Genomic DNA, 25,107 nt, shown 5'->3' with positions numbered 1-25,107 from the left:
GTGGTCATAATGTTATGGCTGATCGGTGTAAGTTATATTGTTTATTTACAAATAATAAAGATAGGAGGCGTACACTTTCAGTTTTTTGCAATTATACAGTGCCCCATTATTCAACATCCTGAAATTAAAATTAATCAAATCTGTTCTTCTGCCTACTTTTGTGTGTGACTTGGCCTGTGCCATTTGTTGTACAGGTAAGCTGCAGTGCAATGAAGCAATTAACCCAGACACAGATGAAAAAAACAGAAGCAATCTTGAAAGACTTCTTCCCACAATCACAACTGGTAACCGACTGCACCTGAACTCTATATCCAGTGGTGTTAAGGGGAAGAATAGCAAATTCTGTAAATGACATCACGCCTGCCACCTACCACATGTAAACAGACAAAGCACATCTAAGTCCTCATTGTTGTGCTCGCTGGGTAGAAAGTGAAGAACTTTAGGAACGTATGGCTTTATTAAAACCATCAAGTTCAATGCTCAAGTTTAGCTTTCCACATGGTGTATTCTAATCTTAACAATTCAATCTGCTCAAGATTTCTGTTTTACCTTCAGATCTATGGACACATTATCAACAACAACAGAAGAGAAGAAAATTCTGACAAGGTTTGGGTGGATTCCTGGGCAGACTTTAAGACCGTTATATGTCAACCATCTCAAAAGGTATAAGCTTGTCTGTGGAAGATGTCGCCTCCCATGATAATATAACCTCTGGCTCAGATTTTAATTTAGGGAGCAGTGTTTGGTTTATTCATGCAGCCGAGTAAGGAACCCATTTTCCTTCTTGTTTTGAACAACGGTCAAAATCCGCAGCTTTACGGAACAGTGGCTGGAAAATAACGAGAAATAGAGATGGAAACCAAATGAATCTGTTCTGTTCTCCATACGTTTGCAGTCTGTATCCTCCACTGTGAATTGAAAATCCTACAGAGACCCCATTTCAAATCCTTTGAACAGTCATTTAAATGGTGCTATATATTGTTCAGCTGTGGTTTCTAGAGCTCTACATGTTTACAAAAGATGAAGACAAGCTGAAGAATATGTTTTGTCATTGGTATTCCCATGTCATTTTTCCTTCAGCACAGCTTTGCCAGTTCTGTTTTTAGCTCTTGACAAGAATAGATTTCCAAGTGTATCACTATCCAGTCCTGGGATCTCAGCTATATAATTGGACTAATGCTTTTCTTTAGTTAGATATAGCTATGAAATGTCTTTTAGAATTAATGGTTCAAAGGCACTAAATTACGAATACTGTAGCACCACATGTCTGAGCAACTGTACCAACCAATCAAAGCTGTGGGGCGGATTTTTCTTTCACCATAACTAATCTTTTAACTGTGAGGGGGCCTGGACCAAATCAAAACATAGACCTCACAATGTGTAACTCGTACCCCATCGCATTTTGAATAATGAGGAGCAGGAAGTGTCCTCTAAGAATAAATTAAACTCAGAGAGGTGACAGGTTGGTCATTTGTGAAAGTTTCCATTTTGGTCTTGGCCTGGCTGTGAAAATATGAGCCGTCCCCCTTAAACGACCAATAAATAAATAAATAAATAAATAGTGCAACCTTAAATTCCATATTATAATGATTAGGGATGGCTCGATAGCACGATCCGATACCGATACCTCAACCTTTAATATATGCCGATACCGATACCAATCCGATATTTTTGTTTACTACTGAGCTGTTAATATGCCATATGTATGGATGATGTGAAACAAATTCTCTATTTCCTTAAAGGAAAAAATACAAAGCCCACAACAACATGACTCATGCAATAATGCTGCTTCCTTTTATTTAGTGAAACTCTTTTAAATGAAAATATAAATATGAATAATAGTTTAATAATATGAATGTGTTTGTTGCTCCTCTTTCCTTTTTTATTACTAGTTTCACACAAGGGTGTTTGGCTTTTAGGTGGGTTAACACACCAGCTGTAGATGTATGGTAGTTTAATTGCACTGCACATATTACACACTTAACAGCGTTTTCGTCTCTGTGAGGAAGACACTGGTCGCGTTCTTGTAGCGCAGATTTCCGCAGATATGCGCAGATCTGCAGAATTCCACCGATTGTGCTTGTATGGAATTTGTCGATGCAACTATTATAATCCTAGAACACTTTGATCCAGGTAATTAAAAAGTCAGTAATTAAGACTATGAAAAGTCATTAAAAGTAATGATGTTTCCACATCCTTAACCTGCAGGACCCTTGCTCTAATGTGACTGTTATGCCCTCTATGTGACTGAGGTTTCCTGAGGTCGCTATTATTGAACAGGATTATTTTATTCCAGCACCACCGTGTGGCTCCAGCGCAGTGCAGGATCTGTGGAGAACACGCATGCGCAGTTCGCCCTGTGCTGTAGCCGCACTGCGGTGCTGAAATACAATAATCATGTTCAATAATAGCGACAGTTCTGGGTGGTGAAATACACTTTTTATGAATACAAACCCATGGTTCTTTCGGAAAAATAGTATGATGGGTCCAATCGGACGTGCATAAAATGTTATTTTGTAATGATTTTCGTGACTTTTACAATTTCCCCCTTTGACTCTCAGGAAAGCAGTTCCATAGTTAGGACCCTGGTGACGTCACGGTATATTTTTCAATCTCTGATTTCTGGTGAATAGAATGAGTTGGACATGAAAAACTCACTGCACAGAATATGTTTCTACTTATAGAATAACCTGAGAAAATACTGATTTTCGGTGGAGTTCCACTTTAAGGCAAAGTTTCAGGCTAGATTTGTCATTGGATCCTATCGGATTACAACATCTATTATTTCTGATATCCGATCCAGTGTTTTTGGCCTGTATCGGACCGATACGGATTATCAGATCGGCGCATCTCTAATAATAATTGGGGAAATACTGACCAGTTTATACTTGTTTTTACTTGATTGGCTGCTCATGGTTTCTCTTCCAGGTTGTGATGTGCGCCATCCAAAACCTCCGTAGACAGGTAAATGCTTCTCAATAGGGTAACACCTTCCCGATTGGCCATATTTTCCTTTAAAAAAATCAATAAATAGAAGTGTAGATTGAAAGAGAAAGAAACGATAGGTACTCAAATATTTTTATAGATTTTTAACCGGATGGGTTAAAAGATGTTAAAACTGATTTATCTGGACCTGAGGACACGCAGGCCTCACTCGCACTTCACACTTACTCTTTGTATGAATGATCTCCCTCTTTCTTGCTCTTGTCGGTCAGTAGTGCAACGCACAGGATTTCCTCGCTGAACGAGTCTCATGTGGAGCTGGTGAACCGGAGCTGGAAATTTGGCAGGGAGAGGAGTGTCAATATGATAAGAGGCTTGATAAGGAACTTGCCTTCATGTTGTGGATGAATGCGGACAGCCCATCTCCTGGATCATGACTTACTCTTCTGGTACCCTGGGGCTGCTGTACACCCTGCCAGAGCACAGAAGGAAGGGCTACTCTAAGATCGTAATCAGCACCATTTCAAAGAGCCTTCTTGCCCAGGTGTACCCAGTCTTCTGCTTCATTGAAGATGATAATAAGGTGTCCTACAGGCTGTTTAAAGACCTGGGCTTCACAGAGGATCTGGCTTACAGGGCTGTGTGGGTTGACATTAATTATTAGTGGCTGAAAAGGAAAATCTGATTGAACTGAACCCTGCTCTAAGCTGTGGTATTACCTTGAGATCAGGAGGACCCAAGATGTAAAGTGTGAACCTGGTTGGCGATGTTGTATTGAAAATAGTGACCAATACTCTTCGCATTAAAGGCAACAGATAATGCTGAACAAACGGACATTAAGAGACTACGGGAGTCTGTCAAGTTGTGTTCAAATAATGAATACCAAGCAATATCTTGAAATACTTTTTATTGATAGTGAAGTACAAATTTACATTTATGTAGCATTCATTTACTAGAGTATACGATAAATATACATTTCTCGGCATTGAATTTATTGCAAATGTTCAGTCAGTTATATTTCTCAAAGGCAGGCCGTGCAAACAGGTAGCATGCCAAATTAGGCAAAAAAGGAAAAAAGATCACTCTGGAATATAGCAGGATTAATGCATAGTATTTACAGAATCCTGTCATATTAAAACAAGTCTTCTCAAGCATCGCAGAATTGTCCACTTTTCCCAGAACACTTCTGCACTAGTAAAATAAATCATGGCCTCCAGAATGAAGGTCAAGGCCCAGCTAGCAGATGTTACTGTGTTTGTCTGCGCTCTTCTTTGTGCTGTGTTTTCAAGGCAGTTCATTTCAATTTGACTGAGTTCTGTAATTCTTTTAATTTCGTAGTTTTTTAAACAGTATGGTAAATAATATTTACAATACCAGGCTGCCCCTGTGCTAAAGGAATTGCCCTCTTGGTGGCAGTCATTCACTGATAAAATTACTGAACGTTGCTGTAACCAGACAGCCATGAATCACTGCATTGAGTCCTGCCCACCCCGATGTCACCTAGACACATTCAGATACATTGAAATATGCAAAATGCAAGTATTCATATGGGTATGAATACACGGGTCTAGCCTAAAATTGAATAGTTTTTCTAATGTTGTGTTCAAAGATCATTTTGAGAGGGCTTTCATGTATTTCAGCTAATTTTTGAGAACAGGAAGTTCTCACAAAAAAACAAGGGATGGGTATATTGTATTGCAGTCTTTCACACCTGGAAGCACCACGGATCCTTGGAAACTCTTATCAACATAATTATTATTATTATTATTTTTATTTCTTGGCAGACGCCCTTATCCAGGGCGACTTATGACATTGTGTTCACCGGATCACAGGAGAAAACACTGCAGCTCTAGAGCTCTAGAAAAGGTTCAGAGAAGGACAAGCACAAAGAAACGTATACTTGAAAAAATTATCCATAAATGAACAGATTTAAAGGACCTGGATTGTTCAAATTGATCAAAAGCCTTTTGGGGAGACTGCCAACCTATACTGAACAAAAATATAAATGCTACGAGTTGTAGTGGCATTTATTTTCTTTACATTTTTAATGGTTTCATGTTGTTAATTCAGTTTTTTCTATAAAGCTATTATTAGTTTGCATTTACTCCTCACTGTGGCCTGCTTTAATTATTAGTTTCTTACAGAATTTTGTTCTGTAGATTCATACCCACTACTCAGGATGCTACAAAGATCCACCAAAGTCATGTTACCCTGTCTCTGTCCCGGTCTCATTGTTTCTTGGATTGTATACAGCTATTGTCTTCGGGTTAATTCAAACAGTCACTGCCTTCTACGATATTCAATCAGCTGAAACAGTTAAACAGTATAAAGGGTGTGTGTTTTGGGGCACACATATTTGGTTGAGGACTTAAAAACTTAAATCGCATCAGCTGCCTGAAGAATGCTGCCCAGCACCAATCAACTCATTGAACACAACAACAATAACAAACTCAGGTCTATGTTAATTATGTATGTGCTAAATCTATTTTGTACAACTGCATGTAAATCACTTCTGAAAGATAAAACTGCAACCCAATGTCTATCTGAAGATATAAAAAGGTGAGAGGAGGGCTCCTGTATCTATGTTTTTTGACAATAACCTTGTTACTTCTTCGGTGTATCCTGTGAACTTACTAAATCCACTACAATGTAAAGATTTTTCATGAGTTGAAATGAAAGATCCCAGAAATGTTCCATATGCACAAAAAGCTTCTTTCAAATCTATTATTTGTTGACATCCCTGTAGGGAGCATTTCTCCTTTGCCAAGATAATCCATCCATCTGACAGGTGTGACATCTCAAGAAGCTGATTAAACATTATGATAATTGTACAGGTGCACGTTGTGCTTGGGACAATAAATGGCCACTCTAATGTGTAGTTTTGCCACATGGCCACAGATGTCTCAGGTTTTGAGGGTGTGTGTGTGTGTGTGATTGGCATGCTGACTGCAGGAATGTCCACCAGAGCTGCTGCTGGAGATTTTGATGTGCATTTCTCTACCATAAGCCACCTCCAAAGTTGTTTTAGAGAATATGGCAGTACGTCCAACCAGCTTCATAACCCCAGTCCATGTGACCAATAACTAACACCTGGTTTTATTGTGGAAAGAAACAATCCCATAATTCTCTATCGGAGATACTGTTCAACTGAAAGGCAGCATTATTAAGGCCTTCAGACATTCTTGTTGGGTGGGTTTAAATAAATCCTGCACTAATATATTAATACTCAGGATTTTCAATAAAAAGGTATACAAGACTTTATTCAGTAGAAATATGATTAACCATTCAGCTTTTGAACATGCATTAATATTTGTTAAAAATGTCTACTAAAAAGCCATTAAAGGTAAGCAGTCTTACTCACTGAAAAGCACAATCAAGAGGTAAAATACATAGAAAGTTTTTCTCAATGTGCTACTCTATGGTTTCATGAATTCAAATTACCGCAATTGCAGGCTCAATGATTTCCATAAAAATAAAAAATAAACGAAACCCCAAAAAACAAAGTAATACATTTTTTGACCATTTTAAAGAGCAAACCACTGCCATATTTTCATGGAGAACTTTATAAAGAAGGCCTGTGGAATTGAAGAAAAAATTGTCATCACTTCTCAGACATGGATTTCACTGGATCATGTATCAACTCATACATTCAATCATCCTAAGGGCACTCATATATCTTGGCATAAATCAAAAGCAAGGGTTGTCAGTTATTAGCATCTATGAGAAAACATGTCACTCAAGAGCAATTATTTCTGTATTTATTTTGTCATTCAATTCAGCAGCCTTTATGCATCCACTGCTGGATTAAAAAACTTGCACTTTTTTAGGTGTACAGGTGAAATACAGCGATCTTAATTTCTATCTGAATTACATGTGTAGTACTTATAGTAGCAATCTTCGACTCACAACTGATGTATTAGTAAGTAAAACATTTGTTTAGGGATCTCCTATTTAAGGAATATTTGAGTAGCATGTACAAAATTGAGCAAGCTTTGGATTCTGCCTAAATATTCGCATTATGACGTCTCTATTAGCCTGATTTTCACTGGCAAAACCTTGTGCAAAACACATCCACAGCAAACCCGCATAGCAGCACTGCTGACTTGTAACCCTAGGTGGCAGTAGAGAGTTGATGTATTAGCAGCAGTTGGTTCTTATCGAAGCCATTGTTCATTGAAACAGACAAATTCCCTCATTACACAACACATTAAAATCTAATTTACGGCGATTGATCTGATTGGTTTTGCAGTATGTATAGGTTCCACTTGGCTGTCATATTCTCAAATACCTGCTGGTTTCCAGGGGTGAAACAGTCTTTGAATGTTGTATCAGTCTTTTTAAGTTCTATTCTAAGATTGAGATATGTACTGTGTAAAGGGACTTTATAATACCCAGTTGATTTGATAAAAGGATATTTGCTAAGTTCCGCTCAAAAAGAAAACAAAAATGCTTAGCATGATCATTAACATCTCATGGAAATCCCCTTTTTTAATACCAACAGTTAGATATGCCAGTTGGCAGATATGGCATTTCCAGTTTCATAGAAAGAAATAAAAAACATGAGTCATGTTGATTAGTGTAAAAAATAGATAAAATTGATAGACAAAGAAAAGCTTTAAAAAAAATGTTTTTGTAGGTCCATTTTCCATCAAAATAGTTACAAAAGATAACTGTTACAAAGACGTGCTGTTTCTTAAAAAAAATTTACGGACTTGTGTTCTAAATACAGATTATATATATTCATATATATTATATATAAACATTATGTATGACATGAGGTGAAAAATACTAAAACTTAAAAACAAACAATCTCACTGCAATTTTTAATTTTTTTTTAAAGAAAGGCACTACTTAACTCAGTGACCTGGGATGTGGTACATAAGGGAGTTACGAGGGACTAAATAATGCATTTCTCAGCATGTTTCTGAGTTGTTCCTCTGCTTCAATCACTTCTATACCCTCGGCATTTACAACACTGGCACATAACTGGCTGATAGAACAGCCACAGAATTTGATTTTAATGTCAGGTGTCATGTAAAGTACTGCTTTTCTTCTGTGCAACATCCACTCTATCACTTATGAGTTTATTAAAGGAATTGTGTTGTATATGAAGAACAGCAAGATGATTCATGATAATACATGCTGATTCAACTTTTGTATGAATAATAAATAAATCAAGCATGACAAGTACCTGATTTGCTTCTGGGATGAGGCCTACAAGTAGCAAAGGTTTAAATGAAAACCAAAAACCAAAAGAAAACGCACAACAAAACTAATGAAAATGCAAAAGTTTTAGTCTTTGTGTTGATGTCATCCTTTTTAAAACAGCTGTCTGACGCACAAAATGCTATTGATTTCATAACGGACACGCAGGATTTGTCTCCTTCTATGCCTCCACTTTCTCTTCACTCTTAAGGTGAGAACATCAAAACTAAAGACATGCAACCATGCAAATATATTCATCTGCAATTCTTTTGTCTTTAGCAATCATATTTGTTAGAAGTATTTTGTCTTAAAGATCACAGGAATGAAGGTTATGGAAACTCATGTCTAGACAATAATGAAACTGAGACAAAAAAATAAAACAAATCCATTATGAGGTAGAAGATACAACCTACCTCTGCTGTAGACATTCAGAAAGTCTCGTAATCAACATTGCATTTTTTTTTTTTTTTTAAGTTCTATTCACTTGCCCTGGGTCATACATCAACTGGGGGAAAGGCTTAATTAACCACCATTTGCACTGTACATGCATAAATGAAATATCTGCTTACTAAAGCACAGATGTACAAAATGTGCATCATAATAAGAGGATTTTTTTATGATCATGATTCTGCGAGTGTGACATAATTATTCCTTCAGTTTCAACTTAATTCCACAGGAAATACAGGACCCAGGACCCAAGTGCCTTCAATTCAGTTTACCCTCATTCTTCCCCTGTGCAAACTAATGTAACCTCTCTCATTCAAGTTAAAACCCAAGCGAAAGGAAAAGCTATCCCGAGGATTGCTTCTTCATGTTTTTGAAACCCTCCTTATGTGGGTATGTGAGTTTAATAAGACTCAGAAATGGTTATTGTTGGGGTGCATGTATGACATTCTGGGGAAACGCGGAGCAAAGTGCAAAGTAAAAGTCGCTAGTGTTTTTCCTGTAATCTGTAGGACCATTTTCCAGAGTCCTGAAATAGAGCCGGTTTGTTTTACGGGAAAGTCTGAAGAAATTTCAATGAATCAGGTTGTACAATTTCATAAGAAATATTCAAACAGAACTATGTGCAAAAGCAAAAATGAACACTGCAAAGGTGCCAGGGGATTGGTAGTACAGGATTCCCACTCCTGATGTTGAGAACCATGCTTCAGCAGGTGTACGGACTCCAGAATCACATGGGTCAAATTCAGAAAGACAAGTAGGTTTTCACTGAATGATTTATGAATAACGGAGGATAAATTTGTTGCTGTGGGAGGCTGCTGGATATGTGGGAGCTGTGCAGTTCTACTCCTGTGATGATAACTCTAAGACTTAAGTATTTTATGTGGTAATTTATGTGTATATTCTGTGCCCATTGCCAGCATTCTAGCCTTGATCTATCCGAAGGTAACAGTTTAAACAGTTCTGTTAGTCTTAGGGACTATTCCATAAGGTGTCCTGCTTTATCAAGAAGGAATTAATTATATATTGATTGCTTATATTTGCTACATTATGTTTAGAACATCTATAGTTGTGTTACATAGTTAACATAACTATGTATACATGTTTGTGTAGAGGCAGAGTATTTCTTTGTATGTGTTTTGATCGACTTGATTTGAGATGTAGGAAATGTTTCTTGCTTTTTAAATAAGGCCATACGGACTGATAGAAGTCTAAGTCTCTTTTGTTATCCTTTATTTTTATTGCCAAATAATCTAAAGTGACTAAGATGAACAGTAAGTCGACCAGGTTTGTGTTCATAACATAAAAACCTTTGAATGCTGTGCTCAATTAAAAATAAACCCATGAAGAAGAAAAAACAAGTTAATATAATGTTTTCCAAGGCCTTTCCCAAATAATGAGGGGATATCAAATATAACAGTACTGAAACTTGTGGCGACCCAGTACCTGGAAAGAAATAGAAAAAAAGAGAAAAAAAAATACATTCGAACCCAGTGCAGCTTACTGCTTTTTTCTGTAGGCTTTACGCTATGCTGGTAGTGGTTCATAATTCCAAGATTAGCCATTTTTATTAGCTGCTGTGCAGAGTATGGTTTTATACCGTATTATATAATGCTCAATTTGCAATTTGAGCAAATCCATTGTCATTGTTAATGTACAGCGACCTTCTGAAGGCTAGTAGGAAAAGGAACACTTGTATTTAATTTTGTAGTCTAATTAAAAGTAATTTAGAACAAAACTGATAGGCTGAGATTTCTTTACTGTAAAGTTTCTCATGCAACTCCTTTTGCAATTGTCTGGAGGGAGAAATGTAGTTCATAAGAACACTTCTCTGTGTTGAACAAGTCTTCACCATTGTATGGATCTATACATAACAGTCAATTTATACCAACGAGGCCGCCTCAAAATGCCAGACGGAACCGTGTATAGTTTTAAAAGCAAAAAGGTATTGGACCAAGCCTTCCCTTTCTCTCCTCGTGTCTTTTAAAGTCTCAAGGGGAATCGTCAAAAATGTTGTGCTGATGTTTGATTTGCACCATTTGTGTTGTTGGAAATAAATCATAACGTTCAATGTAGGCACCACAATTTAGTAAACGCATCAAGTTCCCTCTTGCTAGGAACCTCTGTCGAAGAAACTGAGAAACATGGTGCATATATGACTTGGTTTCCAATGCCCTTGTTAGAGTGGGGTCTATGAAGATTGTTGGAGTCAACTTGGATGTCGTCTCCAGCTTGGGCTTGTGTTTACAGATAGCTGTTCAAGTTGTCTTTGCCATCTGTACTGTCGAATGGGGTCCTCAGCCAGGCAGACGGGTTCACTCTCTGTTTAATGCACTCCGGGATCTTGTTCGATTGTAAGCTTTTGCTGTGCCGGGAGTTCCAGTCTCTCTCAAACACGGCCTTGATCTGCTGCAGGATGTTGGTGCTGTTTTGGTCTTCTTGTCCCTGTGTTTGGTGGATCACCAGACCAGCTCCTGCATTGTATGCAAACTCATTACCCACCCAGTCAAAGTTCCCTGGAGGTGGAAAAACAAAGAAACAGTGAAGGATTTCCATTTAAATATATTCTTTCAATGATCTACATTTCGATTTTCATGTACAGTGTACGATTGTGTCCTTATAGACTGATCATACCGCAGATATTACCTCTTTATGAAGATTTCCATCAATCACAATAGCTTAGAATATAGAAGCACCATGTGTCTTCAATGCCACAAATATACCCACCGATATAAAGTGCATTGTCCGTCACCATGAATTTGTTCCGGTTGATTCCATAAAAGGTGCCGTTCTTTTGTGCTCGGGGGCTGAAGAACTTCTGGAAAGACACAACCGGGGAAACGCATAGAATGCTTCCCTTGAACACTGCATTCTACTATGGATACTGGCAAATCTACTTAAAGGTGTTTGGTGGTTTCTGCCAAGGTCTTGCTATACATTTGCTCACTTTCTTTTTTCTGCTTTTCTGCTGCTTGTTTGATAAGTTATACTGCCTGGAGGGGAGGCAACCATCAAGCCTAGGCCCTAAGCCATGGACGACCGGTGATTTATTTTTTGTCTGTCATCCTGGAGGAGTTTTAGGTTCTCTCTTCTGTGCTTAACGGCTTATTTATGTATTTCTACAACTTGTATTCATTGTTTCAACCTGTAAAGCACTCTGTGGCTGCCTTGCAGTTTCCCAGTGATTTCACTCACCACTTCTAAGCTGCAGTTGGCCATTTCCATGCACAGTGTCTTCAGAGACCACACAAAGTTGAATGTCAGAGGGTGGGTTTGTCCCCAGCAGCTTATTAAGAGGCACACTTTAATTTGTCTCAGGATCAGAGCCTCTCTGAGCATCCCGTCAATACGAGACCAGTATCTGGGAGCGACAACATTGAAACACAGAAAGGGATACATTTCAAATAACTTCATGTTCATGTTCTTGTTTAATGCATATTATAGTGCATCTAAATCTATTGTGTGTAGTTTTCTTCCACTGAATGAATAATAAATGATAAAAATGTAGATGTATACATAAAGCAACATGGTATAAAAAAAACAAAAAAACCTTTACTATCCAGGATTTATGATAGTGCTTATTCTAATTTACAAAAGCTTTTGACAAAGTAATTCATAGATTAATTATTTAACTTAAACCAAGACTGTTTGAGCTTCTGGCAATGTGAGATTAGAGTCCTGATATGCAATATAGTGGGGAACTTCCTTCTAACATTTATATATAACAAAATACATAACTATATGCCAAATGTGCTAATGCTCTGTTCACATTTTATTGGGGGTGGGGTGATGGGGGTCGGCAACACTCATTAATCTACTGTAAACAATCCAAAAGAAGATACATACATGGGAAGACACAAAACACAGTTTGCTTTAATAAACATCTGAAACGGGACTGATATATGGGTGATGAGTTTTACTTGAAGAAGTGGGTTCTTAGGATCTAGATAATGTGCTGAAGATATTTAACAATCAAGCAAAGAGAATTCTGGGTATATATTGAGACGTATACATATGTAGAGACATAAGAGCTGAAGCTGCTAGGATACAATGCCACACTTTGGCCTGTTCTAGAATAATGACTCTTGTGAACGCTTGTAGAAAGTTCCATGAAGGACAAATAGGCCTATCCTTGAGCATCAGCAATGACTGGATGAAGTGAATACCAGGTGACAGTGGAGTCAAGACTATAGCAAGGTCATCTGAAATAAGGCAGTGTAGTGGGCAGAGCTCAGTTGTACTCTGGAGATTGTAATTTAATTTTGCCAGGGCTTTGTAATCCACATCTCTGTTGGAACCTCTTTTTAAGTGGCTGAAGGGCCCCTGAGACATACTTGCAATGGTTGTGGTTGGACATGCGTGATGGGTGGCTTGTGCATATGTAAGTGCCTTGGGACCGCTGTGGAAACTAGATGGCATGTCTCAATGGAGTTCAACTGGCTGTACAAATCTAAATTAATAAGTCAATAAAGATATGGAACAGTTGACAGGAGGGATTTTGAAGACTTTCCAGTTCAGAGAGGGATCATGTCACCATAATGAGCTCTTATGCGCCATTTTACACTCACTGACCTGTGAGGGTTCCTGTTGATAAGAGGCAGGTAGTCCATAATAGAGATGTAGATGAATCTCTTGGCGTCTGAAATCACTCGATAAATGGCATCAATATCTTTGGTTCGGTCTTTAGGGCAGAAGATATCAGGGGAGCTCTAGAAACAGATGCAGGGGAAATAAAACATTAATGGAGAGCATTGTGGAGTTGGTTTCTTCCTTAAAATGTGTATGGCAAATGACAGAACTATGCACATACAGCAGTTGCTATTGCTTTCTTCTGTATGAACTTGGGCCTGAGTACTGAGGGATTATGTATCCGCACAATGTTACTATTGCAGGCGTCATTGCATAATCCCATGAGGAACTCTGCTGAACATGGTTGGCTCCATAAAATAGTCTTACTTCAAGTGTTTCTGTCAAGGTAAAACCCCTGACCGTCTCTCTGAAATGAATCTGAATTTTGGACTGTATTTAGTTTCCAGGAGGGAACTGGTAGAATTGGAGAAAAGACAAAGCTTATCAAATACAAGCACATTCGACATAGCAAGACACTTCTATCTCAGTTGGTAGGAATTAAGATGTAAAAGACAATTATCTGTGCATCTTAGCACACACTGTCTGCCTAGCATCATGGTGAGAATATTGGTAAATCTCTAACAGAAACATGGCTGGACTCACAATCTTCAAATAAAACTCCATCAGGGAGACACTAGACACAAATCTACATGAAATGGAAAGTGAACCGAAAAAAATCCACATGAGCAGATTAAATGACAAGTAGTGAGGTTAATAAAAACGCAGTATTGTACAACACAATGTGAAATTGTAGCCGTTTCATGAATACAGTTACAGCTGATTAATTTTACAAGTATGGTGTATCAGGTGGGAAATGCAATACCATATCCCTCAACTATAAAACAAAAAGCCAAAATGTTGACTATGGAAAGCAAAATTAAAGCATGTTGCTTAAACAGATGAAGCAAAAGGCATAACATTTGACAAAATCTTGTTAAATGGCAGATGAGTTATTTTCCATGGTCGTGTGCGTTTTGTAGATTATGAATAGCTGAGAGTCAGAACTAATATTCTATGTCAATCCTAAAAGGTCTCATATCACCTAAAAGTTTGGTTGCAGGTATGCATTCAGCAGTTCCCAAGCAAATATATAATTTGTTCTGTTTTTAAATTAAATGTGACATCAAAGTCAATATCTTTCAAGATGAAACCAGTTTAATCAGACAGTGCACAGCCAGACTGTTTTGTGGCAAAAATGCTGACCATACTTATGTATCCACCTGAATGAGTGTCTGGTAGGGTCTGAAGATATGTTTTACTGATTGTGGTCAGGTAACAAATGTGTTCCCCTCATAAATTTAACCATTTTAATAATGCATACAAACATTTTGTCGACTGCAATTCAATGCTTCACAAATACATTGCTAAAGTGATTTAACGAGAATTAACATTGCCTGTTTTCTCAGGTTAATCAAATGAGACAAATCACTTTTCGAAGGCAGTTATTGGAAAATCATTTTGATGAATTTCTTCACGGAGACGTTGGAACAAATCGACTGGAACTGAGGTTTTGGGACTGTTTGATCGGAATTAAAACAGAACAAAAAGGAACCAACTGAAGTGAATCTCCAGAGCTCATTAATTGACTTAGTCGGTAATTAATTTAAAGCTATACGTCTAGGCACAGATACTGAAAGGATTAACTCCCATCTCTGATCTAAGACAATGTTATTCTCCGTATCATTAATCTGATAAATGTTGTTTTAACTATACCTATTTATCAGCAAGTTCTTTCTGAAGTCTAATCAGTGATGCATCCTGTAGACGACTAATTAAGATTCAAGGTTAATATTTGTGCAGGGACAGAGGGGGTGGAAACTCTGACTCTAAAGTCACACTTTCTGAGACCAGTACAAAAGTATGTTGCATGACACCGCTTACGTTCTCCAAGAAATACAGAAAAATATACCGAGATGAAGACGTCGGCCTTGGTGTTATTCAGGATCACCGAGAGTGCTTTCTCCTTGTTGTAAAGAGCGAAAACCCGCTTGGACCACATGGACGGCACGAAGGCTTTGTACTGTAGTTGCCAGTACAACGTGAATATTCTGTGAAGGTCCAACACCAGACAGCTGCAGTTGTAGATAATAACCCCAAGCTCTTTCATCTGTGAAATTGAAACAAAAATACCCTTGTTTAACTTTGGATTGCACACAAAACACACACGTCTGGGTCAAAACAAGAAAAATCCCTCGCCTAGGTTTCACCGGGAAAGGCCAGCGTCCAGAAGAGGCATCGCTGTTCAGTAGTGATGCCCCATGCCAGATGAACTCCATTTCTCTGTCCATCAGGGAAACAAAGACAGTGTTGCTATTCAGATCCAGGCTTGTTCTGGCTTTGGGTCGTTGAATTTAAATCAGGTTCTGCATTCACCCTTTTGATGGCAAAGGTCTTCTGGAAGTGAGATGTTCCGCGAAAAGGGAAGCATATAATGGACAAGACTGAGCTGAAAGACTATGGCAAGAAACCCTTCTCATACATTTTTCATTGTGGGATTGCTTTTAAAGGCTGAAAACAGAACAGTGCCCTTTTATAAACCTGCACAGGAAAAGAGATGACAAAACTACCTGCTTTTTTCACTCCTTCCCCCCCAGAGTGTTTTGTTCTGGTTTTCCTTTCTTTCTTTATTTTAAAGGTACAAAAATGATATCTCAGTGTCATTCGGAATGTCTAAAGCACTTTATAAGCATATTTTCCTATCAACTAATCCTGGTTGTTTGATGAGCACTGAAAGAGAACAAATGTTCAAGTGAAATATCAGGGATTTAAAAAAAAAAAAAAAAAAAAAAAAAAGGTAAACGACAGCAGTTTACTAAAGGAAATAGTAAGCGATCTGAATATAAAATAAGAGATCTGTGTACCAGTTAGGAACATAAAACGCAATTGGTTAAGGGATTTGCACAGTAAGAATCCCCTCAGAATTCAAATGAACAGCAGCCGAGCAAATGAGCACTGGACACATACAAATGGCTGTATATCTACATTATGGCTTATCTTTCAGATATGTAATACTGAATACTTCTAGTCTCCTCATTTGGCATTCACCCAGCACAGCTGCCAAGAACACGAGGCTCCTTCTAAAAGCTGCCGTGTCATGATTTAATCACAGTTTGGCCGATTTCAGCATTTAGTGGAAGGATTTTCCTTTTAATATCATAGTGGTGTTTTCCAGATGAACACATTCCCCCTTGTTAAAAAGGGTGCGTTTCTGAACTGTTCACCATGCACAAACTCTCCCATGACTAGGAGGGTAGGGTGAATAGAGCAGAATTAATAATTGATGGGCTGATTGCCACTTTCAATCTCTGTTGTCTGGAAGCACTTCTTAGGTACAGAGTAGGAGGGGGAGAGAGTGCATGTTAGGCTCCAGCACAAACCATTCTGAACAAATATGCATTCATAATATATGGTATATATACAGCTCTGGAAACAATTAAGAGACCACTGCAAAATGATCAATTTCTCTGGTTTTACTATTTATAGGTATGTGTTGAACATTTTTGTTTTATTCTATAAACTACTGACAACATTTCTCCCAAATTCCAAATAAAAATATGAATGGAATGGAATGGCTGCCAAACATGTAGAGATGCTGATTTAAGAAAAATCTGCAGTGGTTGACAATGCCACAATTGACACACTTATTTGCATATTTTAAATATATTGAATGCATAGATTTATTGTAAATTGCATTTTGAGCAAAGCTTTAGAGAAACATGTCTGCTCTGACCTACGCGTGGGAAGAGATACGTCAGTCCGATTTGTCTCCATTCTTTACAAGAGGCAAAGAGAAACCAAACGGTGACCTGAAGTCAGATGTTTTACCTGCAGGTGAGTCTTCAGTAACTAGCTTTTTGTGTGTGGGTGCCAGTAATACAAATAATATTTAAAGTATATTGGTGGAATGGCTAACATAAGAGCACATAGGGGCACCGTATACCTGTGCCAGGGACCGCCAGTCCATGCTCGCACTCCCAATGTACATGTGCTTCTTGTCCACCACCCAGAAAGATGAGTGCAGGTGACCTTTTGTCAAGGCAGTCATGTTCAAATAGTGTACGTCAGCACCTGCAGAAGGAAGAATCAAAGACAGATAGAAGAATAAAAAAGACAACATACTGCACAATATGAATGTCCACTTCAAGTGTTTCAAGTGCCTCCTCAAATCAAAGTTTTTTCTTGTTCTTTTAGTAATTTTTTTCATTTTAGGTTTCTGCAACTGTTGCTAAAAGGAAGTTATGTAACAATATGCAAAGGGCTCAAACAGAGCGGAGGCTATCTGGCGAATTTTGTTTTGCCTGCAGCTGATTCATCGAAGAATGCCATCAAGCTTTTTCTTGGAGAGTCCCCTGGGGACTCCTCAACAACAACATTGCCGGGCAGATTGTTCCCGACACCCACGACTCTGTCTTAAACCTTTGTGATAGACAAGTAAATCAAACAAATGTCCTTTTTTTTTTTTTAAATAAGTATTTTTTGTTGAGCCAAACCATTTCTCTGCCCGTAGGTATTTTTAGTTTCTAGAGAGCAGTTAACGCCTCTCACGTCTTGAACCTCTTTGGAATAAATGTACACATCTTATGTTTTTTTTTTTTTTTAACAGAACAAAAGAACACAGATGACATGGATTTGCAATGAAGATTAACTGTACAACAAATAGAGAAATAATTAAACCTTTAAAGGAATATATATAGATATATTTTGCTGGAAAATTGCTTTTACATTGCATTATTGGCTAACACAAGCGATTACCAAAAAAGTAATTGCAAAGTATTTTCATGCATCACCACTTTATGATAAATAGGTTAAAGTATACAAATAATTCAGGCAGTGTCAGGCCAAACCTTGACTTTAAAAGCTGCAGAATATGCTTTTGTCTCTTGTTTTTTTTTAAACACTAAGTGCAACGCTGTTAGATTGTCTGTTTACAGTACAAGGCAAATTGAATACAGAACAGCACGGCATAGTATCGATTCAGCAAGTCTTGCAAAGCACAAAGGTAGCTTGACACAAACAATTACAGATCAAAGCAGTGTTACAGGGCTTTCACCTCCGAGCCCCGTATAGTAGAAACACCTTCAGAGAGTTTATAACTGGGACTGGATGCAGAAACTTCTATTCAGCGTTAGTGAGAGTGGCCTCATGACTCAGCAGAATTCCCCTGGACTGAGTATAGTATGGCTGCATAGGAACAGTGTTTAATTGATGCACTGAACTGGAAGAAATGCATTTAATTAAAATCACACAAGGCAATAAGTACATTTACAATGTTTTGTACATTCAAAGGTAGTTTGCAGATTGTGCATTATCTATTTTTAGCAGGTTTATTTGAAGTGAAGTATGCATTACCTTAAAGGAAACCCATACTGATGGAATTAAATGTTGGCAGGTCTTTCCAAATGTTTGTTATAGAATGCTTCTGTTTTTGTGTGTGTATCTTATATTCATTTAAAAAGGATTATTCCATTTGTAAATGTAGCTGAGGATGCTTGCGATAGTCAGTATCAGTGTAGCCAGCTTGTGTTTTCAGAGCAGTTTTGTGGCCAAGTAAAACATCTGATCACAAGCAAAGCGAAAGTGTATGTTTCTGACTCACAACAAGACCTATAAATACATCACTTTTGTAAAAAACATTTTTTTGCTGAATCCACTTGTTTTGGTATTGTAATACTACCCACCAGGCATCTGTTAATTGGTATATCTTTTATATCTGTGTGTATATGTGTGAGCGAGAGAGAGTTTGCTAATTGTGGTCAGAAAAAGTATTTATGCAAGGGAGAATGTATCATAGATCGATTAAAAAAAATAAAAACAGGTTAGAGGAAACGCTGTAAATGACCTGCAAAAAGCATTCAGTTAAGTGACAACGGAAAAATAAAGAATGTACTGCAGATAGCACTTGTCAAGAAAGATATTATAAATGCAGCAAAAAGCATTGCTGTTGGGCCGTGAAGTGTTTTATTTTTGTACAGTGCCGCAGCAAGGAGTCTTGGGGATAGTAATGTATTCATCAGAGTGGATGGAAAGGTGTTGGTAAATATGCTTAATGCATATTTACCATATTTGTCTGTTCAGTTAGGAAAAAACTAATGAAACGTGCCTGGGGTTAAAAAAACGATTCTCTTAGCCTCAAATGACCCCACAGAAACTGAAGCTGAATTTCTACGGTAAATTTCAAAAACACATCCATCCAGTTCCACTTGAAACACTGAAGGATGCCTCATGCTAGCTACTGACGTCTAACAAATTAAAAACCTTAAATGAGGTATATAGTTTATAATTAATCTGATTATCACAGAATGCTTTGGGATTATATAAATGCGACGACACTCACCATGTTCAGAAAGGCTCTTCAAATCCTTCGACTCATTGAACCCACTAGCCACTTTCAGATTAATTTTATGAGCTTTCAGATTAAGTAGTCTTTTAAACAGATGCTGGCCCTGCAGTAGGAAACAATGTTAATTTGCTGTGACAAAACAAATCCAATAACCTTTTTTTCATACAACAGTTAATCAAGTTAAAATGAAGGAAAATAAAATAAGAAAGGCATCTGCAATCTGCAATTACAGCATTTGGTGCAGGCCACACTAATTAAAATCATGAAAGTGGCATTTATTTTTTAAATCATTACTGCATGTGAGGTGATAAAGAATACAATAATTAAACAAATGATGAATAATGTTGCGTCATAAAAAAAAAAATGCTTTGAAGGCCTGAAATATGGTCTGAGGAATCAAAGTTTTAAGTAGCATGCATTCAGATTCTTCCCTTCCCTATTATAAAACACCAGTCCTGATTGAACAAAACAAACAAGACAAACAAGAATCAAGTGCCCCAAGGCACAACCTGTTAAGTCTGCAGAAGCGGAGAAGCCTGAGGCCTAATTCCCAAGTCACCCCTTAAGCACTACTATAGTCTCTGACTGGAGAAAGCCGTTAAGTTTGACTCCTGTTTTTTGATGAACAAAACACTTCAATTAGGATGTCAAACCAGGGATTTCCCTTTAAAAAGCCTCTCCAGACAGACTGAGAGGCAAGCAAATTGGATTGACCATTGCTTGCAGGTCTATATTCATCATATCCTGAGTTGGTTGGAAAGAGGACAGTGAATAGTTCGTGAGTTTGAAATTTGAGATTGAAGAGTTGATTTAAATTTAATCTGGGTCACTCTGTGAAGTAGGCTAATTGAACAGATGTGTATATAGGCTAATTTGATGTGCTTTTTGGATAAGACTGGAGTTGTAGAAGAGGCTTTTGTGAGCATTGCATTACCTGCTCCAGATCTCCAGAGCTCAGTGCCCAGTGAGAAGACACTATTTCCACCGTCTTTTTGGCCAAGTCCAGTAGGTTGTGCAGGCCCACTGACAAAGGGAGATGGATGGTGCCATTGGAGGAATACGATAGGTCTTCTGGAATGTTTTCCACGAGCACAATCCTATGAGAGAACAGAGGTTACCATTGAAAGTCAAACTCCATAAACCTTCATGGAAGGCTTCAAGCAGTAAAGCACACATTCAAGTGTGATGTTTGATGGTTGACAATTAATGTGCAATTAATGCCAACAATCAAACAAGTCCCAGTAATATTTTCACTGTAGTTAGTAAATTGACACAAATGTAACAAATTAGAGAATAACTCATTGAGCCCAATTGTGTTTAGGTGATATGGGCTCATATAGGGGGAAAGTGTGATCTTTCCTTTGAAGAGAAACATACAGATAGAACATTTTAATTCTCAGTGCCCAATCAATCTTTGGCCTCTCATCTCTAAGAATCCAGCTGAGAAATATCAGGTTGATCAGAATGTCAGTTAAAACCCTTTTACTTATTTCCCTTGTTGCATATCAAATTAGACTTCAATGAGAAAAGTTTTAAAATTAATCAGCTCTTTTTGTCAGCTAGATACTTATTAAGTGCAGTGTTGCAGCTTTGGTCCTGAATACAAAAGCAGATTATAATCAAGTGCCTGACTTTATCTTGAAGTCATTCAATCAGGTCTATAAATTGTGATTTCAGCATACTTATTTTCCAAGATGGAGAAATATATGTAAATTTCCCTCTGGGATTATGCAGTAAATCATAAAAAAAAAAAAAAAACACTAATAGAAAATGCCTAGGAATGGTAAAAAATATGAATGCAATCCAAACATCAATTACCCCGCTGTGCTGCCTCAACATTTTTCAGAAATATTGCATAATCTGTATTCAATATAAAACAAGCCGACTGTAGGATTGCATCATTACAATACACAAACATGGCATATTAAAATTCAAATGAACTTGACAGTGTGAAGCGCGACACTCCTACTGCATCCTAGGATGCATTACAGTTTTCAAGAGAGCACCAGAACTTGAATTATTTGTTTGAAGCCTGAGAAATAATAAGCAGCTAGTAAATGAACAATGCACTTGTCCCAAATACTCATGCTGGGAAATGAATTGTGAAATTCAGTGGCTTTCTAGGCCACATTGTTTAATTTCAGCCTACACATTTTAGGTAACTTATATCTGACTCCCAAACTTGATTTATTTCCTAACATTTCACTTTATGTTATGGTTTGTCATTTCACAACATTGCCGCAACTGCAGAGTACATCAGCAAGGGTTTGTGGTGTGGCTGCGACAACACAACATTGAAAACAACATTGTACTGACATGTCTAGGAGTGCAAACAATATAATGTCAGCTGAATGTTGCAGCAACATACTCATGATATTAAAGTGTCTCCAGATTAAGTAGTTACTCATGCCAAGTCATCACTTTATTAAGGCATTCTCCAATATGGTATAATGTAACAGTTCCATTAGTTCACAAACTTGATAATGAATGTCTAAATGCTTTTAAATAGAAAACATCAACAGGGCCAGTTGCCTTTTATACATTTCTATTCGCTAATGCTCATTCCATTTTACATGTGGCTAGTTTTTTTTAAAAACAAGTGACTACAGCTGCTTGGTTTAATAAATGAGCAACATTAGCCAATTTCTTCTGTCATTTGCAATTCTCGCACAAGCAATTTTAAACCCAGCGCTGGTTAAGTGCATTTCATATTTGCAAAGGATCAGATAACATGAATTTTCATTAACCAAACTGAAATCATCTAATGCTTGGAAATGAAAATAGTTTAATTTCATTTTAAGAGTGCACACTGGGTTCCTGTTTTGTCCATTTCCCTCCATAAATAAATCATTGACCTCGAAACAGAAGACAAGCCAAAATTAGGTCCTCATTTGGAACCCATCTAGCTTCTGTTCTCAGTAGCATCTTGGATTATCTCCAATAATCTCATCCCTCATCTGGTCCCTGAAGGTTCCCCGGCAATCCAGGGCAACAGTTTAGCTGGGCCATTTTCTCTACATTCACACCCAGACAGGCATGAGTCGGATACCGGCAGGACAGGTGTAGCATGTGTTATGCTTTTACAAGAATTGGACCAGGTCTAGGTGGAATAAAAGAGAATGAGACCAAGGAATTTAAGGAAACATAAGCGAATATTAATAACTTTAGTTATCAGGACTTTAGGAATCAGAAATACATCAAAATACAATAGCCAGCTTTTAAAAATAAAGAAAATAAGAAAACAAGAAAACACAATAGTTATCTCTTTTGTCACAGTCCTTAAACTATGTTTCAATTACAGTCCTCATCCTACCACTCAGAGTTAGTGAGAGGGCAAGTCTTGAAAGTGTTGTTCCAGTGAGTCCAGTGTAAAATCAGATCTTCTGCATGCAATTAAAATCCTAGATGCTGGGTGGCTCGACATTCCGTGTCCGGAAAAGTTCCATCTCCAAAAAAAAACCTGACCAAACAAATTAATGCACATATATCACAAAGTGTAGATGATCAACAGCAACTCTTCGGCTAGATGTAGGTTCCAATGTGTATTCCAATTAATAATAAACTTGCAAAATAAAAGGATCTTAATACTTAGCTCTCATTTCTTTTTCACAACTTGTGTAGTTATTCACATAAAATTCACATAATATGTCCTAAGTGGCGGACAGAGGACTGAAAGAACTTACATTTTTCTGGGGAAAGCTTCAGCCCATATTCTTTTAGACGATGTAAGACCCTTAACAGTCTTTTCTCATGTTCTTCGAGTGACTCAGAGAATATAATTAAATCATCCAGAAATACAAGGACTTCCCTTAGATTCATATCATCCATGCATTTTTCCATTAATCTCTGGAAAGTACTGGGTGCGTTAGTAATGCCAAGGCATTCGGTTAAATTCCCAGAACCCTAATGGACAAACAAAAGCGGTCTTAGCTTTGTTGCATTCCTCCATTTCTATCTGGTAATATACAGATTTTAGGTCCAGCACTGAAAACCATTTGGATCCAGTCAGGGTTGAGAACACTTAGGTAAGGCATATGCGTCTTTCACAGTTTGTAGATTTAGTTTTCGATAATCGATGCAGAGTCTTACTTGACCTGTTTTCTTACGCACAACTACTATTGGGGAAGAAAAGGGAGATTCTGACTCTCGTATTACACCTGCATCAATCAGTTCTTGGAGGTGGCTGCGAACAGCTTCAAGGTCTTGCGGGTGTATTGATTTTGCCCTTAGCTTGAAGGGCGTCTCATCATGCAGTTTGATGTGATGCTTTACTTTGTCTGTTTGTCCAAAATCTAGGTCATGATGTGCAAAAACTTCAGAGATGTCATTCAACTTTTGAGTGATTTGGTTCTCCCAATAAGCTGGTAGAGGGGAATCCCCAAAGTCAAAAGTAAGCTTGAGGTTCTTGTCTGGTTCCTGTTCAATAAATGAGTTGATCTTGGTGTCTTGTGACCACTCTTTGAAGAGCATTTAGTTCTGCAATGACACAGTTGGGTGGGATGGTCACATCATAATCCGTTTCATTCTTCAGTACCACAGGTAATAGATATGGAGGTTTTTTTGGAAGAGTGAGGAGATAACGGGTCAGCAGAATACCACCTGGCAAAGAGGAGATGGATGGTGATTCCATTATGGCCCACTTTTCAGTGTTAAGGCTGTTGACACTGTAGCGTAAGGTACACTTATAAATTTCAATTAAAGAAGTGAATTTATAGTATCACCTTATCATGAATCCTGGAATCTTGTAGAACTCAATTTCTGTAATAAATTGGACACAGACACCAATTCCAAAGATATAAATTGTCAAATGTATTCAAAACAAAGACTAAATGTAGCACTACGCTAATTATACAAAAGGGAAAAACTAATTAAAATTCAACTCTAGATCAACAAATCAAAGACAAATCACTTCCATGACCAAATCAAAGACCATGGGATCGCATATGATATAACACAAATCGTTAAACAAAAAAGGTTATAAACACATTGACTACAATACCGGTTAGTAAGACGAAGGTGAGTCTCTCATTAGTATTGTTAGTCAGACATTAAATAACTACGCAGGTTAGTATTTAATGTCAGGTAACTTCTCGTTATATATATATCAGTCTCATTTACGTTTAGGTGCCGAGAAAGATCCTATCATTACTTGTTACCACAATTTCCCTTAACTGATTATTATTCAATGATTAAGGATAGGCAGGGCCAACAATAATCTAATGTCTATTAACTTGTGTCAATTTCAGACTAAACAGTTAAACAGGAATGAGAAGATATTTCTCGGCGTTGACAGATTTTATTTCTAAAATTATCAACAAAACAGTTTAATGCAACACACATTTATATTTAAGAAAACTAAATGATATTACACATTCTAGAGTTATGAATCACAGATTAACATTTCTAATTGATTTCTCAAATGTCATGAATCACAAACTCCAAACTGTTAAACTTATGTGAACTTCGTCGCAGAGAGGCCTCTCTGGCTTCGGGCTCAGATAACAGCACACGGCACGAGGTCCGTGTGGTTTGGAACAAAGGCAGTC

The 25,107-nt window shown here is 37.6% G+C and overlaps 1 protein-coding gene across 1 annotated transcript in view; it reads right to left on the bottom strand.

The window, feature by feature from the left end:
• Window positions 1–3,833: 3,833 nt before the first annotated feature.
• LOC136719428 (inactive phospholipase D5-like) overlaps window positions 3,834–25,107 on the bottom strand; it is an 83,250-nt gene continuing 61,976 nt past the window's right edge. The window contains exons 4-11 of the mRNA XM_066697348.1: window positions 20,496–20,658; window positions 19,556–19,664; window positions 17,162–17,289; window positions 15,131–15,328; window positions 13,165–13,301; window positions 11,788–11,953; window positions 11,320–11,410; window positions 3,834–11,108 (exon numbers count right to left, since the gene is read on the bottom strand). Of these exons, the coding sequence (XP_066553445.1) occupies window positions 10,837–11,108; window positions 11,320–11,410; window positions 11,788–11,953; window positions 13,165–13,301; window positions 15,131–15,328; window positions 17,162–17,289; window positions 19,556–19,664; window positions 20,496–20,658 (1,264 nt within the window). The 3' untranslated portion in view covers window positions 3,834–10,836. The remainder of the gene's footprint in view (window positions 11,109–11,319; window positions 11,411–11,787; window positions 11,954–13,164; window positions 13,302–15,130; window positions 15,329–17,161; window positions 17,290–19,555; window positions 19,665–20,495; window positions 20,659–25,107) is intronic.

Source organism: Amia ocellicauda, chromosome 23 (genome assembly GCF_036373705.1).
Source record: "Amia ocellicauda isolate fAmiCal2 chromosome 23, fAmiCal2.hap1, whole genome shotgun sequence".
Taxonomy (NCBI): Eukaryota; Metazoa; Chordata; class Actinopteri; order Amiiformes; family Amiidae; genus Amia; species Amia ocellicauda.
This window is presented reverse-complemented; position numbering and strand designations above follow the sequence as displayed.